The sequence below is a fragment of the Lotus japonicus genome, chromosome 1 (assembly GCF_012489685.1).
Source record: "Lotus japonicus ecotype B-129 chromosome 1, LjGifu_v1.2".
In the NCBI taxonomy this organism is placed as follows: Eukaryota; Viridiplantae; Streptophyta; class Magnoliopsida; order Fabales; family Fabaceae; genus Lotus; species Lotus japonicus.
In genome coordinates, this window is record NC_080041.1 from 136,814,609 (window position 1) to 136,838,160 (window position 23,552).

Below are 23,552 nucleotides of genomic sequence, written 5' to 3' on the forward strand. Positions count from 1 at the left end.
AAAAAATGTTTAAATAACTTATATTTTGAAACAAAAAGAGTTACTTAAACATAATGAAAAATTAAACGAGTAACCAAACGGGCATACGTTTTCAAAGGTCTACATACTCAACTTGTACATTAATCATTTTGTGTAAACTTAACAAAAAAATCAACAAATCATAATGGTTGTGTTGAGAAGTATGTCAAAAAAGTGAATCATTAGCCTTCCTAATTGGCTTGGCATATTTCTCTAGGGTAAGTCCAATATTGCAAGTTGCACCAATATGAAGTATGTTTGCTATCCTCTATTACAAAATACTGGCCATGAAAATATGGTCTCAGGCACATACGCAATTGAAAAAAGTGTATACAGATTATAACTTACACATTTTTCCTACCGGAATCACAGACAATTCGAAACAATTTTTTTTTCTCTATGGGTAACATCATATTGTTTCTAATTTATTTAACCATTGATGAAAACAAGGTAGTTTGAACATGTTGAAAATGTTTTTACTCAATACCTGATGTAAAACAGTGGTTAAATGTTTTGCCCAGATAGAATGTCAAGAACAAAGACTCTAACTACGATGAATATAATTTGTTTAGTAGCTCTAAGAGAAGAACAGCAGCTGAGTCTTTGGCCTTCTTGACGCTTGGCATTGGCTCTCCAACACATTCATCTGTCCATCCTCTATCAGTAGTATTCACGCGCACCGCAAATGTAAACCTCTTTGCATGTGCTGGACCACCCTCACTCACACACCTACAAGTTTTAGTATACAAATAAATTAAGTCATTTTGGCCCTATAACCACCAACCATTCATGCTGCTATATAAGTAACTTAATAGTTTCATACCTGTACAATGGCATAGGCCAATTTCTTCGCAGACAGATATCATTTAATGTCTGTCTGGTATATGTCTGGTTTCCACTCTTCTTCATGTTTTCATCATTCTTCTCCGGAGTTTTTACCACTTCCTTCTCTTTCAAAGCAGCAAGGGCATTTCTGGCAGCTAATTTCTGTGCCATTTTTTTCTGTGGATTTTGAGCAGCCCCTACTTGTACCCCATCAATGAATACTTCAACAGTAGCCAAATTGCCAATTCGACTTGCTCTGTACTCTAGACCTTCTGCCTGCTGCTGGCATCGCTCTTGCAGCTCACGCACAGGATGCATTGGCAAAGTCTCTGGGGTAACCATAGGATGTAAAAGAGGCTGAAAAACCTGAAAATTTTGCAAGACCAACAATGTCTTCCAATTTAAATTTTATTCCCATTTTGGTAAAAAAATGAAGGAGGATAATGGTATATGTTTAAAAGCTAGGCGCTAACCTTCCATACAGCAGCAGTATTCCTCCCACTGTCAAGAAAAATGGCACCAGCAATAGATTCAACAATGTCACCAAGGACCTTTGGAGCTTTGCAGTCCCCCAGACCGAAGGAGTTAAACCCTGGCTGTGACAATTCATTTTGAGCTTCCTTAACAAATTCTTTAATCTGTAGACAACCAAAAGCACAATGTCAGGAGTATCCGAAAAGATGACTGACATGCTCAAGAAATTAGGAACATTATGGATAGAGATTATATGTGATCCATCTCCAAGTAAGAATAAGTCTTAAGAAAGAAATAAGACCTGTTTTTCTAGGGCGCTGGATCCGTGACGGAGATGCAGGTGAAGATTGTGTTTAACTGCAACACGTGCAAAATTTTCATTGTTTACAGCAGCAGCCCGAAGGTCAGTCAGTCGTCCCGGTGGCAGATCTGTGTAACTGAAAAACAAGTGCCTGGTTATAAGATGGTCCAAGACAGCATCACCAACGAACTCTAACCGCTGATAACAGGATACTCCTGAAGATGGTCTGGAGGCATGAGTTATGGCTTCTATCAGCAACCCCTTGTCATTAAACTTCAAATTTAAAGCACCTTCTAAAGCATCAAAATCAACACTCCTAATTATGCTGTCTGGAACACTGAATGGCTTTCTTGTACATTCCATCTCATCAGGATCAGACTCAACCTGAATACCAATCCATTTCATAAGGTGGTTAGCAGCATTCTTACCACCTTGGACATAATATACCCCAATCAGAGCTTCCACTACATCTGCAAGTGTCTTGCTGGACAGAACTCTATAAGAACTTGAATCACTCTCAATCTCACCATCTTCCATTTCATTGTCAAATCTATCAGAGTTGTCCATCATCCCCGTCTTAGAAATGGACTGGTCCTGGTCAAATATAGATGACTCTCCATCCTTCGTATCCTCATCAAAGACAGGCAGCACCCCAGGAGCCGCCCATCTAGATGGGGCAAAGCGATCTGCTTGAATATATGATTGAAGCCCTTTACTTAATGCAAACTGATATAACACCATGTTACTGACCATTTGTTGCCTCATCCTAGTAAGCTGGCCTTCATGTTTCTGGGGGTACTTTAGGAAGAGAAATCGACTAACAACCCATTTCAAGTAAGCATCTCCTAGAAGCTCAGCCCTTTCATAGCAGAATGTCTCCTGGCAAGAGGCAGCAGTCAAGGCTTCCAAGATCTGTTCATGTAGAGGACGTGAGTTAACTGATAAAACTAACAGTAGAAGTTAAACTACCTTGAGCCGAGAAGATACCTTTAAAGCCTGGACGGGATAATTTATCATATTCTTAAGCTCAACTGCAAGTAGCAAGCTTTCCACCCTCCTCATTATTGAAGGCAACCTCTGAGCACCACGAACAAGTGATCCAGGCAGAGGGTGTACTAGGCATAACTCAGGAGGAAGGAAAACATAATAAGTCTTGTCATGATCCTCTTCAGATTCACCTTCATGTTCTATGACAACACAACATTTTCCGTTAAATAAGAATCTACAAATATGCAAAAAAAAAGCATAATATTCTAGGATAGGTATAACGAGAGCACACCTTCACTGTGTTCAAATCGAGGCGACAGTAGATTCTTGCAGTATGATACACCACGCCCTCTTATAAGAGGTTGCTGCTTGTAAATTAAATCAACTCCATACCTAAATAAAAGCCATAAAAGAGAACCAGTAGCCACATGCACCACTCAGTTGTGCAAGAAGAGACAAAAAGCTTCTCTAGTCTGGAAGGATCAACAAGCTATTGTCACTTTCCATGGGACATTGTTGATAAAGCCCTCAAAACTTGAAGGTGACAAAAGCTTTCCTTCACAGATTAAGATTAGCTTCTTGTTCTTCCAGCACAACATTAGAGGTGCAACATGGCTAACATGATTTCATTCGATAAGATTGTTCATGGCACAGAAATGGAAGAGTGAAGAAAAAATGAACAGGGAGGCTTGGCTGGTTGATAAAAAATTTGAAAACAAAAAGGACAAAATAAGAAGACCAACATAATGTAAAAGAGAATACACATACTTTTGCTTGTAATAATCAGCATATGAATTGTACTCCAGAGGACCAAGATACCCTTCTTTCCTAGGGAAAGAGTTCTCTGCTGACATATCATACCGTATTGAATCAACATAAAACCTCTTCCCGGAATGTGCAGCAGTTACAATTCTCCCTACCAGATCCTCTGCATTAGCACAGGCATCCGCCATCATCAATTTTCCTTTGGTATTCATATTGTTATGTTTTTGTGTCTCCATGGTATCTCTGTTAGGAACCAACCCAGAAGCTTTCACCACATCAAACTGGGCCACAGCTCCTCTGATTCCATAGGTTGGATGTGATTTTTGCCCAAAAGCCATGCCATGCCGCAATTTCACAAATCCATATTCCCTTTTATCTCCACCTAATGTTCTCTCATTAGTGCCAAGATAAACATCTGGCCGAGCTCTCTGGAGGGGATTTTTCCATGCACAAGCTCCAGTTATTGTCTCAACCAGATGCCAGTCAATTTGGTTCATAGGATCTAAAGACTTATCGCCAACCATTGGGACAAATAAATATGCTTTTGCAGGATCCCAAGGAGTGGTAGACGGTTCAACATCCACATCCAAGACAATGCTCATTAATCTTACATGAAAGCTTTTCAGGGATGCCAACTGCATACCATAAAAAACAGGTTTCATCCAGGCGTCAAAAACTAAAAAATTTAATTATGAACATTAAAACAAGTATAAAAATGGATAGTCAAATCTGTCAACCTGACTCTCAGTGATACTTATCGACCCTCCAAAGACAAGAGATGCCTTTGTAGTCACGGTTCGTGCGATAAATAGATCCATTGACATCGATAACACCTGCATAAAGAGATGTGATTGGAGGTAGCAAATGAGTGTATGATACTCAAATACAATCTAGAAGCAGTAGCACAAATAAATAATACTACCTCTGCATCCAGCTCATTGCCAAAAAGAACTGCAAAATCTGAAACTTGAGTCAAGAATGGATCCTTTGACTGGCCTATATTTTCACACTTCACAACGTACATAAAAAGATGAAGCGATTTGGAGCTCTTGCAAGCATCCTTTCCAGATAAGATCCATTCTCCCTAAAAAACAAGATAGCATTAAGCAATAATGGATATTTTAGGGTAAGACAATAAACACACAGAATTGGCATGGGAAAAACTGAAAGGTATGAATAAATCCCTTGGTGCAACAAAAGACTACTAAAAGCACACTCTTCATGGCACAGATACAAATTTGACGCATTTTCATTTCTATAGAAGTATCCTATTCTTTTCCTAAATGGGAAAATATTTAGATTGCATTTTTTCACTATCTGTCTTCCTTGTTTCATTAAGAATCCATCTCCAAAGCCTTCAAGGTCAAAAGCATTTGATTAAAGATATGATACACAAGCTTTCTTTACAAATAATAAATGACACTGTCATGGTTAGTAAGCAAGATTTGAATTTAAATGGTATGTCATTGGCCATGATTCATGATAGGAAATTATAGCATCACTTGATCCTTGTAGCTGACCCCACCTAGTGGGAAAAGGCTTTAGTTTTCATTGTTGAATGTTCTGATCAGCTATATACCAAACCCCACACAGAAATAGCGGAATAGACCACATGCAGAATGAACCAACCTTCAGTATGTCAGCCACACCTTCAGGATAGAACTCCCTGTGTCTAGCAGTCCCCGGAAGGGGATCTCCTTCATCATTTTGCTCAGCCTTTTCTTTTTCTCCCCCGCTTCCTTTATCAGGTAATAGCATGTCAGTGAAGGCTCCCATCTCATGCAGTTTCTTGCAAGCAGCCAAACAAACAGCCTGCAAAACACCAAAATAATTACCAACACTTCTTGCATAAACGAGCGGAATAAATTAAATTCATAAATAAATGATGGCATGCCTGTTGTGCCAGGCGCATTGAACTGCAGATAGGACCCTCTAGATATTCAAATGGTGCATTACATGGCAGTTGAAGCTTGCAAGAATATTCAGTAGGACCGTCAGGTTTTTCATGCCTCTCCATAATAAACTCAGGACGAAGAATTGAATATCTGGATAATGAATAGAAGACATCCAAATCATATTTTGATGATAAAAATAAAAGGCTAGTAAATCAAATCACCAATCTAAGGCAGAAATGTAGCACCTGTCACTAGGTAGCTGAGAGCAGTAGAAGTGGACAAGACCTACAGCAGAATTTAAGCTCACGACTGCACCGGTTGACTTCACCTGGTAAACTGTTCCAGGCTGGGTTTCTACAGAAATCAACCTTGAAGTGTCTTTCAGATGACTGAGGTCTGTTCTCTCTATTGCTTCTTTGCGCAAAGTTTCCTCACTGTTCCTGGCATTCCTTAGGAATGCTTCATGTGACAAATTCCCCCTATATACAGGAAAAATCAAGGGCAGGGGAGTACAGGGAGGTTAGGAAGAGTGTTCAGTTATTCAGCACCCGTTATCATGTGAAACATAGTTTGAAAGGTAAAAGATGGAAAATAATGCTGATTAGGCCCAAATCCAATAAAAATTCACAGGGTTAGTTTCTGCAAGCCTATTGGAGAAGGAAAAATAGAAACATTCCACAGCATAAATCATTGTTGATAAAAATAAAGAACACATTGAATAATTAAATCATTCTGACACTAAATCACAAACAAGTTTATTTCTATTTTAGAGTTAATTGCATTTTAGTTCCCCTTAGTTTGGACTATGTGTGATTTTGGACCCTCTGGTTTTTTTCGAGCTAATCAGGTCCCTCTACTTTTAAAATTAAGCAAAATTGGCCCTTCTCTCAGTTTTCATATGCATTAATGCATATAATCATGAAATCTTCATTTTCTTTCCAAATATTTTAGGGTTTGAGATACAATGGATATATGTTAAAATTTTAGAAGTAAGACTATTAGTGAAATTTTGATAAATTTTGAAGGATTTTGTAGGGTAATGATATTAGGGCTAGAAGAGGGGGAAATTCAGATTATTTTGTTTCTGTCGAAATTTAAAATTTTGATGGGAAAAACCTCTACAATGATTAAATGAATTCAACTTGTGAAGAATGAGTATTTGAGAGTTTAAAGAAGAATAATAGTCATTAAGGGACTTGATTATAACAATTAAAAAAGTCGACAGACTAAATCTGCTAAAACAATTATTGGAGGACTAAGATCATACATAGTTCAAACTAGAGGACCAAAAGTGCAATTAAAACTTTATTTTAAATAGAGAACCAACTATAGCACAAGAGCCTTAGCTCAAGTGGCACCTAGTTTTTCAGCAGACTACTCGATCCTATGTTCAAATCCTAGCGAGGACACTGCCTCAACTTTAGCCAGCTTTCCCTTTACCCGCACCACGTCTTGAACCAGTCTTGCAAATAATAATAATAATAATAATAATAATAATAATAATAATAATAATAATAATAATGATGATAAGAAGAAGAAGAAGAAGAAGAAGAAGAAGAAGAAGAAGAGGTTCCTATTATTATTCAATAAAAGAAGAATTTAATTGAGATGAAGAGAATAAATTACAAATAAAAATGAGGACAAGGAATACTCTTGAAGAACACAAAAAAAAAAAGAGAATACATGGTTGGAGGAGAAACAATAATAATTTGAAAAGTACCCAAAAAAGAATAAAACTTTTTTCATTTTACATTGGTTGAAGGGGAAGGGAATGAATATGAACCTTTTAACACACAACTATTAATGACAGAACTAATGCCATTAAAGCAGACCATTAACTTAAGTTTATGCAAATGAGCAGTATGAAAAACAGGTCAACAGGCCAAACAAAATAAACTCTCTCCCAATGAGGTTCCAATTGTATTGGGTTTACTAAATCTCCAGAAAAACACACTTTAACTCAACACAAAAAAGAAAATGCCAACAGTTGACAAGGCCAAAACCAGTACCTCTCAACCATCAGGATGTAATCAGAACCAGGCTTTCTAGCACGGCCCCTAGATTGAATGTATGCTAGAACAGTCTTTGCAAGGTCAAAGCGAATAACAACATTGCATTGTCGGATATCAAGTCCTTCTTCAGCAACACTGGTGGCAACTAACAATGTGACCTGCAAATAAATGAGTAAGTGAGATTGAGAGAATACAAGGGATTAGTTCTCCCCTTTGGAAACTGATTGTGGAGCCAATTCAGCAAGATATAAATCTTACCCGCCCATCTCGAAACTTAGCAATTGTATCTTGCATTTGGTAGGTTCGCATTTCCTGACTATTGTTATGACCAATCAAGCTTGCACACTTCACAAAACTAAGAGATGGAAGCTCTGCAAAAACCTGCAAGATTGACAGACAATGGGCCAATAGGATCTTGATTATGAAATTGAATCAACAAAAGGAGTATGCAATTAATGTGTATATATAACCTTGGGTAGAACTAATGCAGACACAACACGCTCAACAAAGATGATAGCACGGAAGTCTTCTGTGTTCTGATACTTGAGAAGTATTTTAATTAGTGCCTGCACTTTAGGGGTAACTTTGCCATCAGCCACAGCAGCTCCTATTATGACATCAACATGCTCCCCGCCAGAGACCACTAAACAAAAGTGTGCCAGATTAAATAAAACATCATACTATATCCCATCTTAAATAGCTGTACAGAGTGAAGCATAAAATAAAAATATAGTGAAAACTGAAAAATAACATGATGTTGAGTGGGAACAAGCATAATCTCAGTGTATATTTTAGGGTTTCGGTGACATCAATTTTTCTTGATATTCCTACATGGGAAGCAATACAGATCTGCACAGCCAAGCTCTGAATATTCATGCACAAATGTTGATGCAAATACTAATGCTCTTCCACATGTTAATTTTTTTTTTTCAAAATTCTGAGATGTCCATTTTTAATACTAATAATTTACCTAAATTATTACAAAAACTAAAGTCGTACAACTTATCAGGATAATTTAAAATTCTCAAAACTATGAACTACTCCACATATGTAATTTGAGCATTATGAACCTTCAACAAGAAGACTCACCATGGCCGTCTGGAAGCTCTCCTTCTTCAATCTCTTCATGTTCTGAACCACTGTGAGCTGCACCAGAATCCGGGTTAACCTCAGCGGCATTTTTTTCAGAAACTGCACCCTCTGACAGTTGACATTTCAGAAGAGAGATAACTTTACTCAGATAAGATTCCTGAAATTTGACATCAAGTTGGAAGTTTGCCCTTTCATCATTTTGCAAAGCTGCTAGAAATGATTGTGCAACCTGTAAAGGAAAGAGAAATTACAAAGATAGCCAAGAACATCATGAATCCTCATTCTCCATGAAATAGTATGTACCTTATATGCAGACCATTGTCCCAGTTCACCAAGTGCATAATTAATAGCTCTCAACTTCTGAATTAGGTTTGCAGCTCCATCACTTTCTGTTCTTTCTGAAACACCGTATACTTGGCGAAGCTCTTCCTTAGCTCCAGCATCTCTTGCTCCCATAAACTGCCATTTGCTTCTTCTTGAACTAGATTTTGCAGCTTCTTCAACTTCAAATTCCATCTGCTTTATCTGCTCATGCAGATAACATAAACTGGCAGCTTTATCATATTCCACCACAACTTCAGAGGGCATTGGCACATGTTTCTCCAGCTCTTTACGATCTTTAATGGTACAAACTATTGAATCTAGCTTACTTTCAAGATTACGAATTTTTATTGCACAGTCTACTTGGCTGGAGACACCTGAACATACCATAAGCATGAACGTTGAGTCAAAAAATAAAGCAATGAAAATATTACATATATCAAGGGAGAAGAAAATAGTTAATAAGGGATTCAATCCCCAAGAAAATCATAGCTTGAAAAACATAGGAGCCAAAGTTTAGTTGAGAACTTCAATAACTACCTTTCAAGTTAACAGGAGAAGCTGTCATTCCAAACACAGTTGGTCTCTTATCTTTGGGTGTTGTATGGTAGAACTCGGACATAACCAGTGAATATGGATGTTTCTTCACAGCATGATGGCACTCATCCAGAATCAGGAGATTGATTTCTTCCATTTTTATTATGCTATGCCTCAAAATGTTTAAAAGAATTTGAGCGGTCATGACTAGAACCTATAGTAAAAATAACCAATTGAGTAATTGCAGGATAAATACATACAAGGCTAAGAAAGAAGAGTAAGGCTGGGAAGATAAATAGGGGGGGGAGGGGACGGGAGGACGTGGCTTACTAGCATCTGCACATCATACATCTACTTTTTTATTAAATTAAAAAGAAATTACAAGAGTTCTAAAAAAACAAGCCAATAACAACACATTTCAAGTTTTTAGGATAAGTTGTGTCTTGAAGACATCCACGGAACCAAACCTACATGTTGGCACAACACCATACCCATCATATATTGAAGCAATGAGAACATACTAAAACAAAAAGAACAATAAAAGCCTACGTACAAAATCATTAAGAAGTATACCCATCATACCCACATGTTCTGAAATCCAAATTATTATAACTAAGGAAACTAAAAAGCATTCCACCTTAGATGAGTTCAACATCTATTGGCATTCTCATACAGATATGATTGATTGGGAAAAAAGGTTTAACATACTACTAATAAAACTAAGCTTAGATTCAATCCAGCTGCTAGAATTAACATAAAAAGACCATAGATTCTAACTTCGATAATTTTGTATAAACCAACAAGGTAAACCTCAACAAATGTGTTAGAGATACAATATAAAGTCATTATGTGCTTTCACATAATAGTTTAAGTTTTTTGGGATAGTAGGTTCTTGAGATGGTATGGAGCCTCTGTGACAAAGTGATACAGAGTTCGGTTCTTGCCGCCCCCACTATTCTAATAAAAAGTTGATTTGCAGTACAAGATATGCAAGTTTGATGGATTTGGTAACGCGTCACTACTTATGGCCCATTCACTACAAAGGCTGCCCATGCTAATTCTGACTTCCCTTCTATTGAAAGAGCACAAATACATAGGCCATAAGCCCATAAATAAACAACTTATCTTTTGAATTAATAATAGAAATACAAGTTATACTTAACCAGTCGCCAACTCTAAACCTGAGGAAAATAAGCACAAATATTTAGAAAATTTAACTAGATCAGAATTTAGAATTCAAATATTATATTGTAGAGGATAACAAAAAATAAAACACTAAATCAGTGGACTCAAACAGAAATAAACGAAAGAAAGAACAATGTAACAGAAAGCAAAGGCCAATTATCTTAAATAGAAATGTCAAAACATACGTGTTTGGTGTCAAATTCACGCTGCCACCTGCGAGCATCCCAGAAATCTTGCCCCATTTCTCCGCAATAGTGTCCCACTTGATAACCAGTTCGCTCACGAATTACTTCAGCTTGCTGTAAACAGACAAAGATATAGAATCACGAACTCAAACTACGTGAATGGACAAAACTTGTACTGTGTTACTTAAATCTTATACTGTATCTGAGCAAAAGAATTAAATTGTCAAAAAAGGTATATTACCTGGTAAACAAGTGGAACTTTTGGAACTAGAAATACTGCAAGCAATTTCTTATTCTGGTTTTGTAAAGTATCTTGCATGCTTTTAATGAGAAGAACAGCAATTAAGGTTTTCCCTGCTCCAGTTTCAAGAAAAGCTATAGTATTATTCTCCTTTGCCTGCTGAAGAACATCCAACTGATACTGCCTGGCTTTTTCCTCAGGGAGCCTGTCCTTAGCCTCCTGAGATTTGATATGAAGGTTGGCATTGGTTTCCCGTTTAACCTCATTTGGTATCTTGTCTTGTGGATGACGGTCAGCTTCCCAAGTGCCCAAGCGAAAAACCAAGTCATTGGAACCTGACTTATCCCTCTCCCAGTAACCCCTCTGGTCTCTAACATTAACATCTCTCCTACCAGTACCACAATGTTTATTATCCCTGTCCCTTGGCCTCTTCCTGGTATCGAAACACCTGTCTCTGTGGTTGAGTCTGGCATAATAAGGCCTGTCATTGTTGTAGCTGGCAAGCCTAGGCCTTTTGTTGCATGTTTCGTCAGCAATAGCATCAACATGAAGATGAAGATGAAGATGATTTTCCTGAGAACAAGTAACCAACACTCCCCCTTCCCCTTGATTAGCATTGGACAGGTTATTCTGAGATCCAGAATGGTCAAAAGCATGAGTGCGAGGATGTGGCAATCCTCCATTATTATTGAGAAAACCAACAAGAGCATCATCTTCCTTGGAAGGAGAGGCATCTGCAGTAGTAGTAGTAGTAGAAGTAGAAGTGGAATTGGGTTGAGCAGCAAGAGGGAGGCCAGCACCGTTCTTAATGCTGTCTAAGATTCGATCAATGCCACCAAAGAAATCCTGATTGGAAGCAGCGTTATCAGGGTGGTCTGAGACTGAGACAACAATGGATGACGCGGCATCAAAATCAATAAAATCACACGAGATGTCCTCACAGGCATCCAACCAGTAAGAACCTCCCCCCGCCCCCGCCGTCGCCGTCGCCGTGTCATCCCCCTTCGGAACCCTAACTGTACCCGTACCCCTCTCCATATTTATTTTTATTTGAGAAGAAGAAGAAGAGAGAAAGAGGTTTTAATAAATAAATGGCAAATAAACAAACAGAAGGAAAGAAAGAAAGATCAAAGGGTAGATTAGATAGACCGCAGCGCAGAATGAATGTCGAATGAATATTGAATAGTTATAACAAAGAGGAGAGGAACAGGACAAATGTTATTGTTGTTGACTGCGACTGCGTACTACTGTGTGATTCCGCACCTTACTTTTTTATTTTTCGATTCGATTCGATTCAACTCCGCCACACACTTCCTTCACACTTGCTATTTCTATCTCTCTTCTTCTTCCTCCGCTTCTTTCTACACAGACACAAGACAAACCCAGCAAAGAACGACAGACAGAGACAACAGATGTGATTCCATCATTGGATTCCACCCGATTCAAACTACTATTATTTTATTAATTAATTAATAAATACTAACAAAAGAAAATCATGTGAATTAAAGCTCAAATTTATCTTACCATTTAGATGAGATTAAAATGTCTAACATCTACCTTATGAATTAAATAAACGTTTGTCAAACTATGCACACTTTCATGTTCTAACAAAAGAAAATCATGTGTGTGTATTATGCATATGTGAGACAGGTGAAGAAATGATCAAACAAAATGTAAACCTCAAGTGCAATAGATTATGAAAGAATTTTATCATTTCCAGTTATTTCTTCCAAAAAATAGTTCCAACTTATAACTCTTTTAGTATGTTATTATCTTTAAATTTTACAATTAGTATCAAATAGTCTTAAACTTATTGTCCCTCGGGCCAACCCGGTCCTGTCCTACACAGACCCGTCCTAAATTGGACCCGCATAATGTCGGGTTACTTCGGGTCTAGGGACGGGTTAGGGTCTATGAATTGGCCCGCTCAATATATAGGGTCGGGTTAGGGTTAACCAAAACTCGTCCCTTGTACACCCCTACAGGTAATGAGGCACAAATACATGGGTGCTTCTTTTGTTTTACAGGTTCATGCTAAGGCGTCGGACTCACCGATTTGGAGGGGGGTCCTTAAAGCTCGTGATCAACTTCGTCCAGGATTTAAATACATATTGGGTAATGGTCAAAGCTCTCTTTGGTATGATGATTGGATCGGTGAAGGAGTTGTAGCTACTAGAGTCCATTTTGTAGATATCCATGATATTAATTTGACCTTGAGGGACGTGATTTCAGCGGGACAGTTGAATCTGAATCCAATTTACACTCAATAGCCAGCAAATTGCATTCAGGATTTGCAGAGAATTGATCCTCTCATCATTAAGAACCATAAAGACTCTTGGGTTTGCGGTTCTAGTGCCACAAGCTGTTTCACAGTAAATGACGCATACTTATGGCTGTACAGGGAGCTTCATCCGACGCCCTTGATTACGGATGATTGGAAGTGGGTGTGGCGAATGAAAATTCTGGAACGAATAAGGATTTTTCTGTGGACAAATCTGCATAATTCGCTCCAAACGAACGCACACAAGTTTTGCTGTAATTTGGCGACTTCCGCGGGTTGCACTCGTTGTTCTGCTGCAGAAGAGGACGTCCTCCACAGTCCACACCCTCAGAGATTGCCCTCACTCTCGTGAACTCCGGATGAGGGCTGGTGCGTTGTCTTGGCCAGGGTTTACGACGGTGGATTGCACTGATTGGGTGCGCCGACTTGCACAGGGGGGCATGGCATCAAATTCGTAGCTTGCCTTTGGGGAATTTGGGGGTGGAGGTGTAACATGATTCTTGATGAGGAGTCTTGGTCGATTTCAGTAGCTTGGCGCAGGCTTTGCCATGAGCATGATGACATCATGCCTTTCATGGAAGGAAAGGACAGGGACGCTGCTGGCTGGATGTGCAGAAAGTGGATGCCTCCGCCGGTGGGGACGTTGAATTTATGCGTCGACGACAGCTTCAGAGATGACGTTGGCTGTATGGGCTGAGGGCGCCGTGCTTAGGGACTCGCAGGGCAACTAGATGCTGGGATTTCATGGTTATCAGGTGGGAGGGAATGCATTGCTGGTTGAGGCTTATGCTCTCAAGAATGGTCTGCAATTAATTTGGGACCAAGGGTAGATGAAGCTTATCTGTAATGTTGACTGTATGGGGCTCCTTCAAGCTTTATAGAATTTGTCTCTCTAAATATATGGCTCCGAGCTAGGACAAAACGAGTCAGATCCACCAACTACACGCACATATGAGAGTCACTACTATCTGTTCCTAGAAAATAAATACTGGATATCGAGCCTGATCCAATAATAATCTTTGTCGAAGCATCCAAAGATCCAACAAGATCAACCCCGCAATTCTGCATGAAGGGCTGAATAAAAACCCAAATTCTTGGCGTAAGCAAATATGACAGCATCGGGCAGGCAACTACATTTCTGGAAAAGGAGAAGGCTCCATCAAAGTTGAGTTTTATTCATTGCGGCACATCAAGAATCACGCTTGAAATTCACCTTTAAACTACTACCCGTGCAATTATATACATATCTACCTAAAGTTAAATGTTTTTATATCAAACCTTATTATCGATGAGTTGCTATTCACCAAACTCACCTAATTTTAAAACAAAACCTATAAAAAAATCCAAGCTCTTATAATTATACTAATAATTGAATTGAGTAGAATTTAATTAGCATATATTGAAAATGTTAATAAACTTAGCATCTCATTTTCTTAATTTTTAATTTAACTAACACGATAAAACTCAACTAAATACTACATATATTGAAAATCTTCCCCCTTATGATTGCGTAATTGGTCTCATGTCTCCAATATGGTTTATTAACCGATCTCGCTTAGTAGGATAAATTTTTTGTTGTCATTATTGTTGTTATTATTATATTTTTGAAATGAATTAGATAATGTACAATTTATTAACATCAATAATTAGTGCTAAATAATAAAAATATTTCTTAACGAATGGTGACATCCGTCAAGGAAAAAAAATTTAAATGTCTAGGGTTATATATGTAATTAAATTTATGGTTATGTTCTAATGACATGAAGTTACCAAACACAATATACATAACATTATTGTCTTGTTTTGTTATGATCTATTATGTTCTATAATGTTCAGTTCTGCCATTAGACGCTACCCTAATGTCTTTTATTTAGATGCATATCATGTATGCGTTCCTCTTCTCTATTCACTTGTATTGATAGAGAAGCATTGTCAGTTTTCTTAGAGAAATTTCAGAAAATAAAAAGTTCATATTACATGATAGACTAGAAATAATACTCGTGCGTTGCACGAGTTTATTTACACTATTTTTTTAATATGGTATAAAATTTATTTTAGTGTAATTATATTACCAAATATTAAAAATATTTATTTATTATAAATATAATAAAAAACTGTGTTGAGACATCAAAATAATATTTTTGGTGTATTAGTCTCTTTGTGTAAATAATTAATATCACTCAAAATTAGTAATTGATATTTAATAATTAACATTGAATTAATTTCAAAAACTTTGGTTGTAACCTATTCTATTGATTTGGGTTCTTTGCTTTTGAGTTTATTATTGTGGTTTCAATTGCAGAGGGACTGATTTATCATGCAGAGGGACTGATTTATCATATATCCGATTATAAACATTGATACTCGGTTAAGAGGAGTATTGTCCCCATATGTTATTCTATTTTTTTAATCATGACTAATCCTTAAATTTATTAATTTAATAATTTGAAAAATCCTTAAGTGAATTTGAAATATTTTAAATCAAGTAATAAGGTTTTAATATAAGTTATAATAACACTGTGATAGCCCATTGTGTAATTTTTGTAAACATTTTTTTATAAGTGAACTTGAATTTGTAAACATTGAGTACTTTTTTTTTCTTTTCTTTCCTTCGGAAAATATTGAGTACTTTTTTTTTATCAAAAATGAAATAATTTTAAATTTAAAAATTATAATAAGTTATCATTTTTATATCGTAAAATATTATTTAGTAAATTTAAATTCATTCAAATTTTATTATAATTATTTTTCTTTGTCATGCTTTCGCAAGTTATTTTTACTTCTGTATAATAGATCAAAGATCAAAAATCATATTTAAAGAATATTTTTTAAATAATGCATACATTCGATATAGTAATAATAAATACCTTATAGAGCTTTTTTTATTTTCGACTATTAATACCTTATAGTATTAAAAAATATTTTTATAAGTAAAAAATAGTAATAAGTTTTATTTGTTATTTACTTAAAATTTTTCAACTTATTATTAATAACTAAAATTAAAATAAACAATTAGTAAAGAATGTAAACAAATTATTATTAAAAATCCTATTATTATCATTAATGTAAAGGCAGTAAAATTTAAATTATTATTATTTTTTAAAAATTCACCAAAAGTTGTAATGAATAATTTAAATTTAAATAAATTTAATATTTAATTTTAAATAAGAAAAATTTAAAAATTTAAAATTTACTTTTAAATTTGAAAAATTGAAAAGTTTAACAATTAATAATTAATATAATGAATAAAAAGTGGATGTAGTTTTTATTTTAGTCTTCAATTTTTTTATTTAATGCATTCAATTCAAAATAAAGTTATTATTTTTTTGTGTTTAATACTATTTTCAAGTCTTCTTTACATATGTATATATATAGATATAAACTTTTAATTTTAAAATTGTTTTATCTAAATAATTTATTAATTATTATTATTTTATTATTATTTTTAATTTTTAATATTTGTCAAATGCAAAGCTCAAGTCAATTTTAAGTTTATGAATGTTGTTATTTAATATAAGTAGTTGAATAGTTTTCAATATATAAAAAAAATTCAGTTTTTAATATATTTAATTTTTTTGTTATTTTTTAATGTATTTAATGTAGAGATATGAGAGCTTTATGGTTTAATGCATTTAATACATGTAAAAACTCAAAGTCTCATTTATCTAGAGAGAGAGAGAGGGAGATAGAGAGATTACTTTATCTAATTTTTTACCACTACATTTATGGTACTAGAGCTTTGACTCAATAACATGGTTGCATCAAACTCAAATTCTATTTATTAAGATATAACAAACCAAATTTCAGATTTCCATGGTAAACACTATGATTACTGGAATTTACAAATGGAGACCATCTTTTTTTAGCATGATCCATGGGGCGTGGTTGAAGAAGGGTATGAAGAGCGGCCATAATAGAAAACAACGCAATGTATCGATGGCAAAGAGAAAGAATACAATGAAAATGTGATAAAAATGCTATAACGTTGAGGATTATCTAGCAAGAAGTGAACAAAGTCATTTATCCAACAATCTATGGCATAAAAAGCCAAATATGCAAGAGAAACAATGAAGATTGAATTTCAAGGATCAACAGAGGTAATTGCTATCAAGCTCCAATTCTTGAGGAGTGAATTTGACAATTGATCAAGTCAAATAATTTTTCTCTAATGTGATTGTGTAAAGATGATGTGTGCAAAAAGAAACTGGTTGAGAAGATCGTATCAAGTCTTGCTAGAAAATTTGATCATATCGTTGTTGTTATTGGAGAAACAAAAGATCTTTCAAAGTTCCGTCAATATGAACTTATGAGGTCTTTTGAAGTATAAGCAAAGAACTAACAAATATGACCACCGGTCTTTGGAGCAAATTTTTCAAGCAATGATGAATTTCAAAAATTTCAAATCATGCTAAAGAGAAAGAGGGGATTCGTTTCGTGGACAACCTTCCAATAAACGTCGTGGTGATAGGAAAATTGAAATCAATGGCAGAGGTAGAGAAGAATGAAGACACCTTTTGGTACCAATAATTCGTAGTGCTTTATTTGCAAGAAATCTAGTCAAGAATCTAAGAAATTTCCCTATAATTACCCAAGATGCAAAATTTATAATCATTTTGATAAAGATAGTCAACATAGAGAAAAAGAGGAATATAATGATAGAAAAAAGGTACTAACTATTTCACATAACATGAGAAATAATATTTATATAGTGGCTATGACAATTGTGCAATCGAAAATTAGAATGAGTTTGATGATTTGGATAAAAATTATCTTTCTTTTATTGAAATTGACGATGGTAAGTAAGTGAAGAATGAAGAGAAGTGTCATAGTTAGCAATATACACTAGTGAAGGTAGTGAAAAATTCATTGATAACATCCATTAATCTCCTAATATTTTTCAAAATCTTTTGAATATTGGACAAATCATGAGGAAAGACTATAAGATAGATCTGTTTTATGATGATAAATGTGATACTTTTAATAAAAAAAACACGGAGCACAAGTGATTGTATTTTAATGGTGGGACTTTTTTTTTTTACTTTGTAGGTTAGGGCCAAAATAAGTGGGTTTGGGGCTGACCTAAGGCTTGGGCCACAACTCTAAATTCTCTTATGATACGATTACTGGATAGAATACCTAATAGTAATTTTTTTTAAGCATAGAATACTAATAGTAATAAGCATGCATATTGATTTTTTCTTCATGACATTTTATAAATAAATAACAAATTGTAACATTGAAGTCAATCAATACTAGATATTTATGGATGATTGCTTGATTACTTTTGCGGTACAGGGTATATATGGTATGATTCTAGAAGAATATGGGAACATGAAGAAAACAAATTGAACAACTGGATCAGCAGAAGACAGGAATAACAATTGCGTTTGACTTGAGAATCATAATCACTCACTCACAGCTGCAGGTTCTGTTGAAGAAAAGGAAAGAACAACTACACACAACATATTTCATTCACAAGTTGATCATTTGGGTCAACAAATCAAATGATGAATACTAGAAAGTATTTTCCACGGATTGATCGAGCGTTATTCTATTTCTATTTATTACTAGTCATTGGACCATTGCAGTCCTGAAGAGTCCCTGTTTGCCGAATATCCAGGTTTAGATATTAGTATTATTTCATTGTCCATCTTTAAATTGATTAACTGAAATCAATATTTCTAACCCAATTTCAAAAACTCAAGAAACAGAATCGTGTGTGCATTTGTTTTGAGTTTGAATAATTGTAAATGCAAATATTAGTAGAAACAATTTTAATTTGCTGCCAATAATTGTTCTACCGAACTTTAACATAATTGTCTCACGTAGAATATGTATGGTTTTTTTTTTGAATGAGTAGAATATGTATGGTTAAAAAAAATCATGAGGCATTGTCCCATGATAATGGGCCTAGTGAAGGGCCCAACAACTATTGCATGATCTTCTGAGCTCTACAGGCTTTATGTAATGAGCCCAACATCCATTTCAATATATCATGATACCACCACATTCTTGGGCTGTACCCTTCTCTATTTAAATAAAAAGGATAAAAATATAAGAATAATTAAGTGACTAAATGTTAATGATTTTTGCTCAAAATTAAATCATTCAAAAAAAAATTGAGTATGTGAAAGGTGATCAAATATACATAAAGGAGTGTTATATAACAAAAGGGATAGAGTGGCATACATGCAAATAAATGTGAATTTAATTATGAGAAGACATAAAAGTCATTTTTCAATTATATTTATCAGGTGGTCGGCGGTCCATATTGCATTTGATTTGTGTGTTTCACTATCTTGCATGCTGCTAAAATATCATCCACACACCAAAAGCAAACAAATTCCACAGATATTTTCTTTTTGAAACTGACATATATATTCAAGTAACAACAAATTTTCGTACTATATCAAACTATAATCAATCCTTTCTAAAAAAAACTATAATCAATCACTTTCTCTCTCCCACCGCTTGTTCATTCTTCGTCATACATCGACCAAATTGACTAAACTATAATCAATTTTTTTATTTTTTCAAAAAAAGACCTTGGCTTCAGATGGAATTGTTTGGAAGAAATTACTGATAAGACACCATCTCTCCTCAATAATTTTTTTATGAAAAAATTCTTAATTACTCCTACTTTTAAAATTTTCTCATAAACATTACAAAATGTAAAAAGGATATTGACTTTTATTGAATTTATTCTCATTTTTATCCTTATTATTTTAATAAAATTAATTGTCCTTTTTATATTTATTAAAACATCCTAATTATTCTTATTCTATTTAATTTAATGAAAATATGAAAACTAAAACAAATTAAAAATTAATATTATACTCTTGAGATGATAAATAATTTCAACTAAATTAAAATATTAAAGTGGTAATTATTATAATATTAATATCATATAAGTATGGATGTGTAAATAAAGTAATGTTAAAAATCCCTCCAATACAATAAGAAAAAAATAATGTTAAAAATAAAAAAGAATTATACATGTATGTCATAATATACCATTTTACAATTTCAACTTGTTCAAGAACTAGTTTTGCTAAGCACTTTTTTCAATCAAGTAGTTTTTTAGTTTTCAACTTTCAATTAATTTACAAACTTTCAGTTAGCATATCAGTTTGACGTGCCAAACATAGATTTCTAAAGTGATGAAATTCTCACAATTGTAAAATTCATTTTTTGTGTAAAGTAATTGAATTTCCTCATCTATATAATTCTTTTATTTTGAAAAAAAAATGATATTTTTTATTACATAAAAAAAATATTTCTTTTAAAACTTAATTGATATTATTACGATAATCATAATATAAAACACTACTTGAATGGGTTGGATCGACCTAAATGTTATTGGCCGACCTGAAATGGCTTCATCGACCTAAGCTAGCCGGGCTGATCTGAACGGATCGGATCAAATTGAGCGGCTCGGGTCGAGCTAAATTAGTTAGACCGACTCAACAGGTCGGGCCAAGCTAAAAAACTAAACATGAACTTAAAATAAAATCCTTAAACACTAAATTCAACCTAAATTAGTCAGGAAAGCTCAAATGTGACTGACCAAATTGAATGGGCCAAGCCAACCTTACCTTAACTTTCTAGGTCGACCAAGTCTCGTTAATGTTGACTAGGTCGGGTTGGACTGCCCATACATGAGGGTTGACCTAAACCTTAAACCATGAGCTCTTAACTCTAAACAATAAGCTCGACCTAGTTTAGTCAGACCAACCAAAATGTGCCAGCTCGACCTGAATTGGCCAGCTAACCTAAATCGACTGGGCCGACTGAACGATTTGAGTCGAGCGATTCAGTGCCATTTTAAGCAATTAGTGTTAGTTTCAAGTGATGTCAGGTCGAGTGGGTATGCGTCAGATCGAGCGATTAAGCGCTATGTTAGGCGGGTCGGGGTCAGGTTAACACCAATGTGGGCGTGTGGTTTCCGAGTTGGGTGGGAAAAATGGGCAGGTTAATATAGAGTTTATGAAATATCTTAGGATTCATGTTGGGTATATAGTCGATTTAGTATTTAGGGTGGGTCGGGTGTGTCCACGTCATCATCCAGCGGGTTAGTATCGGTTCGAGCGAGGCGGCGACGAGTCAGGCGAGTCAAAATTGGGTCGGTCTGATAGGCGCTAAGTCAGCGCCCATTTGGGTGTGTTGATGCTGACTTAGCCAGACGACATAGACGAGTCATATTTATGGCTTAGAGTCGATTTTAGGGTTTCGGTCGGGTTTTGAGACAATATTAGGGTTAAGGAAGGCCGGTGTTTAAGCGTTGAGTTGGGTGTTTCGGCGACTAGTTAGGCGGGTCGACATCGGTTTAGGGTGGGATGATTTTAGTGTCATTATAAATTAAAGTTTGCTAAAAGTCCCGCACTAAAGAAAGTCATTATAAAGTTTGCATATAAAACTGATCATGTTTGAATTGTTGATGGATCCATCATCCATCTATACTAGTAGGTCAATGGAGGTGGTGATAAATATGGTAATCCTACACAGTAAGCAATGCCGTTACATATTTTAAGATCGACATTAATTGTATATAGATGAGATGATATGAATAACAGTGGGTCGCGGGTAAGTTGGCGTGTATGAACACACATCACATATATATATGAATGCAAAGTTAATTGTGAGAAACAATGGATGGATCGAAGAAAGGGAAGAGAATATAATTGAATAGAGGTTGGGTTGGCGATCGAGCTCGACCCCTCCATAAATTAATTAATTAAAATTTTGCAGTGGAAATTAAAGCAAGAAAAGCAGTTAATCGAGAAAGAAAAGCAAACATGGCCGGGTCTGCAACACATGAATAAATGATGGGGGGCTGTAGCATCTAGTGGACTAAACTTGGTTGAGTACGTAGTGTGTGTAATATATCTAGGCAATTGAAGATTGGAAAGCGACCCTACGGCAAGAAAGCCCAACGGTTTTCTCAGAGGGTAGTGCATATATGTAAGTAGTGTAGTGTAATGAGTTTAAGAGAGATGGGATGAGATGAGATAGAGTAGACTTGTAGTGTGGGGTTAGTTAGTTTTCACGTTTTTGTATAACAAGAGTGAACAAACAGGGGCTATATACCTGCTTCTTCTTACTCTCAACTCTCTATCTCAACTCAACTAATTACTAATTCATTCACACACATTCACACATGTATATGCTTCTTTCTTTCTTCCTTCTACAGCTACCTATATATATATGTATATATATATATATATATAGATAGCTAGCTAGGTGGTGCATGCTGCTATATATATAATATTATTTGCTTGCATATATATACTGTACGTAACTGTATTTAATTATTTATAATATACATACATCTTAAATGGAATTATTTGGGTAAACTCGATGGGTAGCTAGCAGTGAATAAAGATCCTTTTCCAGCAATCTGGTTGATTTATGTAATTGTGTGTGTCCCCATTCCCATACACGTGGTCCCACACTTGTTCAGTATGTGGTTTGTCCCTCCGTTGATTACCTCTGACCCTATCCTAAAGCTAAGGGGCAATTTTCACTATTTTGGGACCCTATCTTTTCCTTCTGTCTCTCTCTACAATAGTAACTTATGATATCGCCACGACACAAATCTTCTTCAAATTTCGATCTTCACTATATAAATACTTAATTAATTTTTGATATTATTATATTATTATTATTGGCTTTCTCACTGCACTGCTGCTCAATATATAAATCTGAAATTAATTAAGTTTGCCTTGCCGGGCCGGGGGGCCTCACACGGGTGGATTAATAAAAGTTCTATTTCAAGACGTACTGCGTCTATGAATTACTTGATGAAAAAATTTCGTCTAAAAAAGAAACTGGACCACCATGTGGAACAGCTGAATATTTTGCTATTCAAGTTTAAATAAAGCTCTGTGAGTTAGATATACTTATGATATTTTTTGTACATGCTTCATTTAATTAGGATCGATCATATTCTTCTTAATAATTTCCCTTTATAATATCAGCAAACTGATCGATTATATATACATAGACCAGTAAGTTTCAAGTTTCAAAAAAAAAGTTAGCTAGGTCTTTCATAAGTGACATAAACTTAAAGCTACCAATTTGGCCCACATATATAGGACATAGACAAAAAAATCCCACAAGGCCGAAAAACCTCATTTAAGAAAAGCTCATTAGGCCAAAAGCACCCAAAAGCCCTGTGGGCCATGACCAGTCCACGAGCCATGTGATTTTCAAATTAAAGCTTTAATTCTCTCTCTCTCACACACACACACACAACCTACCATGGGGTGCGAGCCAAATGAGTCGTCATCCGACCCGCTTGAACAAGGGCCCAACCTATCTTGGCCTAGGCTAGTGCCCTACCAACCCTACTCCAGGCTCGATCAGGCCGGCTCATTCGCCAATTCAATTACCCTACCCTGACCCGAGCCCGACATTGACCCAACATGGGCACG

General features: G+C 35.4%; 1 protein-coding gene across 1 annotated transcript; it reads right to left on the reverse strand.

Annotated features, from left to right (window-relative positions):
- Positions 1-184: 184 nt before the first annotated feature.
- LOC130731448 (endoribonuclease Dicer homolog 1) lies at positions 185-12,245 on the reverse strand. Its single transcript, XM_057583743.1, has 20 exons — positions 10,839-12,245; positions 10,598-10,711; positions 9,231-9,441; positions 8,673-9,067; positions 8,367-8,598; positions 7,748-7,920; positions 7,536-7,658; positions 7,275-7,435; positions 5,511-5,744; positions 5,265-5,415; positions 5,000-5,182; positions 4,293-4,454; positions 4,108-4,203; positions 3,374-4,005; positions 2,898-2,998; positions 2,606-2,805; positions 1,619-2,530; positions 1,317-1,481; positions 842-1,209; positions 185-747 (listed from the first exon to the last, which is right to left on the reverse strand). The coding sequence occupies exons 1-20, from the start codon at positions 11,874-11,876 to the stop codon at positions 567-569; spliced, it is 5,832 nt and encodes a 1,943-aa protein (XP_057439726.1). The 5' UTR covers positions 11,877-12,245; the 3' UTR covers positions 185-566.
- Positions 12,246-23,552: the final 11,307 nt, after the last annotated feature.